The sequence below is a fragment of the Amblyomma americanum genome, chromosome 2 (assembly GCF_052857255.1).
Source record: "Amblyomma americanum isolate KBUSLIRL-KWMA chromosome 2, ASM5285725v1, whole genome shotgun sequence".
NCBI classification, from domain to species: Eukaryota; Metazoa; Arthropoda; class Arachnida; order Ixodida; family Ixodidae; genus Amblyomma; species Amblyomma americanum.
In genome coordinates, this window is record NC_135498.1 from 171,101,866 (window position 1) to 171,110,839 (window position 8,974).

Consider the following 8,974-nt stretch of genomic DNA (forward strand, 5'->3'; position numbering starts at 1 on the left):
GCATTTACACGGGCGACCTTAACCACAGTTAAGGTAACTACGGTTCCCCATAACTATAGTTAGCCGCGCTCACACGGCAGACGAAACTGCAGTTACGCCACCTAACCACTGTTACCCAAACCGAGCTTGCTGACCACCGTTTGCTACCTTAACCGACAAGATGGCGGCGCCCATGGCAGCAGCAACATCGAACGACTCGTCCTTCCAGAGTTGTGTCATCTGGCTTGATTCAACAACCGCGACCCTGATACGGCCCTGATACACATCTGACACGGATCTGACACGGTAACACGAGCAACGCTCGGATATATGGTGTGATTGTAGCGGAACTGAATGCCGGGCTGCCGCCGGGACAAAGCCCATACACCAGCAAACAAGTGAAGCTGAAAATGGACAACCTCAACAAGAAATACGGTAAGTGCGACCTTTACCGAACGATGCTCGTGCCATCGGGTTCTTGGCGCTGCTTTCATGGTGCAGCTGAACTTCTTAAGTCAGCCTCGCATGTGCGATAGTAGCATGTGTTGTCGCTGGAGCAACGCGTCGATTCTCTTCGCCGTCGTCGCACAGTTCTGGAGTGTCGAAGACGATCTTGAGAATGCATTGTTGAGGCAGTAAGGACTCGAGAGTAATGTCCTCAGGCAGGAGCACCATACGCAGCACTTAGAATCTCCGCTCGAGCACGAGTGCACGGCGCTGCATGCAAACTTCGTCTTCCTCGTTACACACGTGTTGTTCGTCGTTTTTATTTGCAAATTGCGAGCTGCAGCGCTGACACCATTGCTGTACGCGTCGCTATTTCTGGCCACTTGCTAGAGCAACAATGTAGTTAATTGGATTTCTATATTTATTTCATATTTCTTTACCAGGCTTCACTGTTTACTAGCAGCATTTGTGAAGTAGTATACACAGTGCAGCCTGGGAAAGATATATGAAAGAAATAAATCTAGAAATTAAACAAGTAAGATATTGCTAGAATGACAATAGTTGAACCATAATGCATAGTAGTGGCTTCAATTGCAAAGCAGCAACTAGCAGGATGTAGTTTAGCCACATTGCAAATGTAAATTGCATGCATTAATTTCACCAGTACCTGTGCATATGCATTAGACACTTATCTATGAAATTTTATTCTTGCATTGAGAATGTGTACAGTGAAGCTTAATCCACTGAGAGAAATGCTGTGATCACAACCTTAAAATGTTTTTTTAGCAACACATTTAAAGCTCTCATCATTTTTATTTGTCCAGGCAGCTGCGATGGACAGGCACTTCAACTGGGTCGCCTGGTGTCTCATGGATTTTCTACTGGCAGCTCCAGTTTCCTCGGCTGCCTTCCCATCAACGATGATGGGCGAGTCGAGGAAAGTTTAGAGGTAATTTGTGATTTATACCATTACGTGTAATCCGTCGTTCAGATCACTTCAGAATTCTATTGCTGCTCATTTCTCAGTGCGGAACTTATTATAAAATGCTGGCCAACAATAGGTAATAAAGAACAGACTCGAGCACTTGTGTAAACCACTCCCACAAACATGGGCACTGGCCTCCACGTCTACATTTTTGCCTTGTGCTGTTGTTCTTTGTCATGAAACGTGAACCAACTAGCCAAGCAACTCCCACTGCTCGTCCATAAATCCTTGTTTTTTTCTAGCAATTCTACATATCGGTAGTTAGCTGGTTGTCTCCCCATATACTTAATGTTACCATGCCAGAGAAAAGACCGCTTTGTTGTACAGGGAGTTCAATGTGCATTGCCGGTTTAGGTTACGTCCTTTTAATTTCGGGTGGGAATCATGTCAAAAGGCACACACTGCGGCTGGACACGACTTAAGTCTCTAGTAAGGTGAAGTTATGGCACGCACCAGAATTTCGGTGCCTTTATTTGTGTGATATATAAATATTGCTAGTGATGTATGACAATTCATCTTTCACACCTGTGCCTATGCAGCCTCACCTTCATCCTTCTCTCTTGTAGATACTCATCTTCGTCCATTGATTCTATTAGCAACTGGGCTTGAATACTGTGGAGTAATACAGCAACCTGTGGATCATAAGCTGTTATTGCGAACTGTTGTTTCTCTACAGGGGCACTGAAGGGAAGTAGCAAAGAGATAATAAATTTCTATGTGATATCTGTAATGTCCAAATAATTCAATAAAACAAAGTGGTGGGCTAGTTGGTGATTCATACTTGGAATGAACGACAGCGTAAAAAAGGACAACCACAGAAGAGAAGCGTTCTTTGTGTCGTGTCCTCTTCTGTGGTTGTCCTTTTTTGCGCTGTCTTCGTTCGAAGTATATAAGTAATATCTGTATTGTATTGCATTTTTGTCTATTTATTTATTTATACAGAATACCCCTAAAGGCCCTCGAGAGAGAATTACATAGGGGGGGGGGGGGCACAGGCAAATGAACAGAATAAAACAAAACCACAAATATAAAACAACAAAAGCAAAAATAAGACACTTCGCATGACATAAGAAAGCAAAAGAATCAAAAGAATGGCAGCGCGGCAAAGAACGAAGATTACTGCAGTATTAAAATTATACAAACAGAACACTAATGCAATGAATCATTTAATAACATACCCTGCAATAACATACCCTGTAAAGGAAGCCATGAAAAAATAACAATGTATGCGAAGAGTTAAGCAGTAGTTATTGAAGATATAAGATTAAAATATTTATCAGGATCAGTGGTGGTTGCGATATGTGAAGGCAGAGTGTTCCAGTCAGATATTGTGCGTGGTAAGAATGAATGCGCATAGTTAAATGTTCTGCACGTGAAACGCCTAACTTTAAAAGGATGATCGCGGCGGTCAAAAATCGAAGGAGGCAAAGAAAAAAAGTCGTTATGAAGTGATGGATGATGATAAAGTTTATGAAAAAGTGATAGTCGTGCAATTTTGCGGCGGAGACATAAATCCTGGAGACCTGCGCGTTTCTTTAAGGCTGTGATGCTGGTGTTACGTGAATAATCGGAGTAAATAAAACGAACGGCGCGGTTCTGCAATGATTCAATGTTATTTATTAGGTAAGAGCTATGCTTTCTGTATTTATTGCAATTTCACATAAAATACGCTCAATTGCAGGTTCAGTGCTGTCTATTCCTTCTTTCTGTATCATCACATTTTTCGTGCTGCTTTTAAGCCTTGAATGATAAACCAACTGACCCAGCAATCCTTCCTTTGGAACCATTGGACAGATTGGTGGGGAGGGATGTAGAGTAAGCTACTCCCACAACCATGGGCATTATGGCAATCGGGAGCGGAAATGGCACTTGCGTCTTCAAATCGCAGCGCCTAGATGTGCCAGAGTTCCCACCTCACTTTCCATGTACATCTGTTCAACTCAACCTTATCAGCTCGGTTTACCCTTGGTCAACCATGCCCCACATGCTTGCAAAAGTTTAACATATTGCTTGTTATTGACATTGATCAGTTTGGTATACTGTCTTGTTCAGCTGTTCATTCATTTATTTATTTATTTGTACATACTGCGAGCCATAACTTTGGCCCAAGAAGGAGTGGCACACAATTATAAAAGCCATAAAACCATTAGCCGCAACAGCCACAAGTCATTTAAAGGACATAAAATCCAACATTCATCACAACACGAACACTAGGAGCCGTACAAAAATACTCCAACTCCTTCACAAAATATTTCGAGTCACATAAACCTAAAGGAAGGCGACTGCGCTCCGCAACAGTATTCAGGAAAAAACTGAACTGAACCCATTGGTTCATGTGAAAGTTGGGGCTAGGGAATCCTGATGTACGTGTCTGGATCTTCATATATCTATTTAGTTATGTTCAGGAAAACAAAAATTTGAACCGCTGCCTTCTTTCCAGTTTGGCCATCACAAGTTTGTGTTTTTCTAATATATTGCGGAAGCGGATGATTGCTCTCTTTTCTGAGATGATAACATGCTGACTTGTATGTTTCATCATGTGCAGCTGCCAGTTGTCAATGAGGCACTGGACGGCTCAGAAGTGCTCCTGTCATGGGAAGACAGCCTGCCTGAAGGAAGCAGAAGAGACGACCTCTCACAACTTGCGGCCAGCTCTCCCATTTACAGTGCCAGTGCTGCAGTACCTGTACTGCAAAGCACAGGCAACAGCAGTGGCGACACAAGCAAAGCCAGTGCTGGCGCAAGCAACAGTGCTACTGCAGGGGCAAGGAGCAGTGCCGGTGCTGGCACAAGCGCCAAAAGAAGGGAACCCGAAAAGAGCCGCCACATGCGACAAGGATCCGCTATAGAGCAGCTAGCTGCCGTCCATAAAGGAGAAAGCGAGGCAGCAGCAAAGGCCGACCACAAGGCACACAAAATGCGCAAGATAATGGTGCGCCTTCAGAAGGAAGCGAATGCCATAAATGCAAGCATGGTGCAACTGCTTGCAAAATTTCTAGACAACAATTAAAATAATAACTCGCTCAATAAAGAGTGATCAAAACAGCCGGAAGTTATTTGAGATCACAGCATGTGATGAGATGAAAGGTCTTTTACTGCTGAAAGTTGTGTTGTGTTTTGTGTTGTACTTGACAAGGTACCAACAAGTTGCCGATTGGCAATGTGGCAAGACGATGGCCAGTTATACACGAAAATTATAAGCAAACAGCAAGTGATAGAATAGCTGCCAACACGCAGACCATGTGACAGAAACACAACAATGAAAAAGGTAGTACAATGGCAATGAAACAGCAACATAAACAGCAGTGCTCAACAAGAATGAATCATATAAAAATGGAAAGCTCATGCTGGCATTTTACTACCGTCTGCGAGCAGAACTGTTTGAAGAAAGAGATTTGTTTACCAGAAGTAATGAAATCATTATTAGTTCATTAGAGATGGTTGCATGTAGGTGAAGGTTTGTTTGTCGTAAGGAATACTAGTAGTAGGTACGAACCACTTCGTTTTGTAGTTTAACAAGAACCAATAATTAACATTAGCTATATAATGCAAGACTATTTTCTGAAAGCCTGGCCACGACGGCGGCTTTTCAATGGAGGTGTAAAGCAAGACACTCGTGTACTGTGCAACGTCGGTGCATGTTAATGAACCCCATGTGGTCGAAAATTCTGCAGCCTTTCACTACGGCATCACTCATAGCCCAAGCCGCTACGGAACTTTAAACTCCATAAACCAAACCTATTTTATGAAGAACAAGTAGGTTACGAAAATTACACTAGTTGTAACCCTCATAACCTTCACCCCAGTAGGGAGTATGCATCATGTGCGTGCAATGGTAGCCATTTAAGGTGAGCCAAACCCAGAGTCTGCTCCTTGAATAATGTGTGCGTAGCTCTGTTCAGGGTTGTTCCCTCTTTGTAGAGGTGTCCTTCTTAGCTGCTCTTGAGTTCCCCACGGACTGGGTTCTAGCTCAAGGCAAGGTGCTTGGCCAGGGCGCCCCGACAGCCACACCTGACGTCTCTTCCCGGTTGCTTGTGCACACCGGCTGAGGCCGCCTGTCATCAGCGCTCTGCACCACGCCAAACTAGCTTGAACCACAGCGGTCACTAAGCTGCTCACAAATGTTGTACAGCACACAAGCAGCACGGATCACATAAGTGACATTGTGGATGTCATACTCAAGGCCCTTCAGCACCATTCTAAAGTGTGCCTTGACACGTCCAAAAGCATTTTCGACAACACGTCTGGAACTCGGCAGCCGGTAGTTAAAGGTCTGTGAGGGGGACCCACAGGCACCTGGAAGGGGTACAGCTTCATCAGGTGCGTCTGCAAGGGGAAAGCTTGATCACCAAGATTTGTGCCAACTCCCACACCTTCAATGAGCTACGTTTCTTGTCGGAACAACTCACTAGCCAGAGTAGCTGGCAGTCTAGACTTCTGAAACAGTGCCGGGTCATTGTTCCTACCAGGGCTCCCAACATTCGTGCATAGGAACCTGTATGTGTGGTCGACGACAGCAAGTAGAGCGACACTGTACCACCCCTTATGATTGTATTATTCAGCAGCTTCTTGCTTTTGGGGGTACACCTCGATATGACAGCCATCCACTGCACCGACACCTTGAGAGAAACCAGACTGCGGTGAATTTACACATGTGCTCGTAAAGCTCAGCTGGTGTTGGGAAATGCACAAATCGTGCTTCCAACTACTCCACTACCACGCCGGAAAATTCGCGAAATATTAAATTAACGCAGTGACAGCTGTGAATTTACACATGTGCTCGTGAAGCTCAGCTGCAAAATTCGTGAAATATTAAATTAACTGACGCAGTGCTCAAGCCAAACAAGTTGGCAGCAGTCCGCTCTTCTGCTGATGTTTCGAGGCGGTACAAGCCGATCGCCACGCGTTTCTCCAGCGGAATCGCTTTCCGCGTGTTGGTATCTTGCCGGCTCATGCTTCCACAAACAGCCACCGTGTACCGGAATGTGCCGCGGTTGATCCGAAAGTTTTCTCGGAGTCCGCTGTCCGGAAGGTGCGGAAGCGTGGTCTCGTACCACGAGTCTGGGCGCGGGTACGCCGACAGATCGCGGACGGACAGGTGCGCCGCCGCCAACAAAAAGAGCTTCGGACGCCCCCGGTGTCACTTTCTCGTCTCTTCAAGCATGACAATTTCAGCGCTCAGCGCCAGCATCTGTACGCGCAGGCGTTGTAGCGCTGCCTGATGCGCCACGAATGCAGCCCAAAATTTAGCGTCGCCCTCGTTCACGACAGGCCTGCTAAGGGCTAACATAGGCTTGACACACAAGACGTCCGAAGGATCTTAACTACACAAGCACAGCACTCACTGTGAAAGAAAAGCCACGAAGATAAACAACGATAGCAGTGAGCAGTGATGCGTCGCAGCGAGCAGTCACGGGGAAAAGAGGCTGAAGTAGCCAAAGTAGAACGCGCAGTCGGCTACGAAGTCGACTGTGATCATTGTTTAGAACTTGTTTTTAGATTTCGGCTAACGACAACCACAAGCACAAAGAAAAAAGTTTTTAAGCCGGCCTTAGCACAAGAAACAACGTTTTTCCTCTTATGTGTTCTTTTCAACGTAGCCCTGTTTAGCAATACGCCTCAGTGGGCGACGTTTTAACTTCAATGAGGCGATTATCACACGATCTGTTTCGTCGCACTAACCGAGATGGCTAAACTGTGTGTAAGCGCGGCGAACTGCAGTTAACTCTAACCGTGGTTAAACGCCTTAACTGTAGTTAAGCTTAACCACGGTTAAGGCTGCCCGTGTAAAGAGGGTATTAGCGTACCGTCTCTCCCGTAACAAGTTACCGTAGGGCTAAAACGAGTGATGATGATGGCAGATGCCCAGCTTATGATAAAAAATACGGATTCATTGCAATCATTTCTATGAAGTGAAATGCTACACTTTAATCAAGCCTGGGCTCCATGTACGCGAAAACTCACGCGAACGCGAAGGCGACGGCGGCAAGCGAACGAGCGACGCCGTCGCGCGAAGCAAATGCATGTGTCGCTTGCCGTGTCGCTCGGATCTGCACCCACAGAAAATTTCGCTCGTCGCCCGGAAGTTGCTTACGCGATTAGCCAATAGCAGCTAAGGCAGCGTACGTCACTGCCGGTAATTTCGCGCGCTTTCTCGAAAGTGCCGCATTGTTGGCAAGTTTTTTCGAGTGCTCGTAGGTGTATCACATTTGCGCTACCGTGGCACACGCTCAAGCACAAGCCTTCAATGAAAAACTCATTGACGCCGTGGAGTGCGAGCGGGTCCTTTGGGACCTGCAGCAAAAAACTATAAGGCCCGCAACGTTTCGGAAGCGGCGTGGCGCCGAGTAGCCGAAGCCGTCGGTGCAACAGGTGAGGTTTTGTAAACAAAGCACTCTGTCGGTGCCATTGACTATACGAAATGCTGACCGTACGCCGAGTGCCGCGTTTCGCAATTGCCGTGTTTTACGACGTGGCAAGTTGTGTAACGTCGAGCGATCGTTATTGTTCGCTAGAAAATGCACTCTGCCGGGCAGCAGATTTGCATGCCAAATCGATACAGGCTTTCACCTGATAGCCGATTATTATTGCGCTTTTCATGCCTTCGCAGTTCCTGACGTGAAGCACCGTTGGAAAAATCTGCGCGACACATTCAGGAGGGTTTTTAAAGGGCTCCGCCAATCAAAAAAGAGCGGGACTGGGGCAGACGAGGTTGAAGAGACAACCTGGCCTTTCTTCGAAAGGCTGCTCTTCCTGCGGGACACGATGCTCAGCAGACCGTAAGTCCATTTGGAGGTTATCATTACATTTCACTGAATGTATGCTGTTTTATGTGCAGTTTCGCCGCTGATTTACCGTTTTGCACAGAACAAGAAAACCAAGGCCCAATATTATTTCCTGTCTGCCGTGTTGAAAATTATTGTAGCAAATTATTTGTACTTGCTGCCTCTTAAATAATTCGAGCAGACCATTGTCTTCAAGTGCATTAAACTTTAAAGGGCCTCATTTTCCCGATTGAAACTGGAGGTACTTACTTATCTTTTACCTTACTGTAGGACCTCGGGCAACTTGGAACCGCTGCCGTATACGGAAGCGGTATATACTGTGCCCGAAGAAAACATCAGCGACACGCCACAGGGAAGAGCAGAGGCGATTTTTCAACAAATGTTTGTCGAGTCTGCCTCTGTGCCATCAAGTCCTGGGACAAGCGCAGCACCAACACCAAATGCCCCAAGTGCCAGTGTTGAGCTTGTGGCTGAAATGCCCAGCACAGGCTCACGTAAAAAAAGGAGCAGAATAGAGAAGTATGATAGTCAGATTGATATGCTTGGAGAAATGCTCAAAAAAAAACCGGACAGCCTCGATCATTTCGGAGCATACTTAGTCGACAAAATGAGGGAAGTGCCCGAGAGGCTGCACAATGAAATGCAGATGAAGTTATTGCAGTGTGCATTTGAATTCTTAAGGGAGAAGTAATTTACTTGATTTATCCTGTGAACTGCTGGAAGCAATATGAGGGGGAACACAGGAGCATGGGGCCTCCGTACTTTGCAAAGTGCAGCC

At 46.0% G+C, this 8,974-nt stretch overlaps 1 protein-coding gene across 1 annotated transcript; it reads left to right on the plus strand.

The window, feature by feature from the left end:
• Positions 1-320: 320 nt before the first annotated feature.
• On the plus strand, positions 321-4,796 carry LOC144120232 (uncharacterized). The gene is made up of 4 exons (XM_077652635.1): positions 321-414; positions 1,251-1,375; positions 3,957-4,240; positions 4,787-4,796. Exons 1-4 carry the CDS (start codon positions 390-392, stop codon positions 4,794-4,796), a joined length of 444 nt encoding a protein of 147 aa, XP_077508761.1. The 5' UTR covers positions 321-389.
• The last annotated feature ends 4,178 nt before the right edge of the window (positions 4,797-8,974 follow it).

What these genes read in the sequence shown, in the direction of transcription:
- LOC144120232 (XM_077652635.1), top strand. Translation starts at nt 390, where the DNA reads ATGGACAACCTCAACAAGAAATACG. An exon ending in CAACCTCAACAAGAAATACG is followed by an intron (nt 415 to 1,250) that starts GTAAGTGCGACC and finishes TTATTTGTCCAG; the next exon opens with GCAGCTGCGATGGACAGGCA. An exon ending in GAGTCGAGGAAAGTTTAGAG is followed by an intron (nt 1,376 to 3,956) that starts GTAATTTGTGAT and finishes CATCATGTGCAG; the next exon opens with CTGCCAGTTGTCAATGAGGC.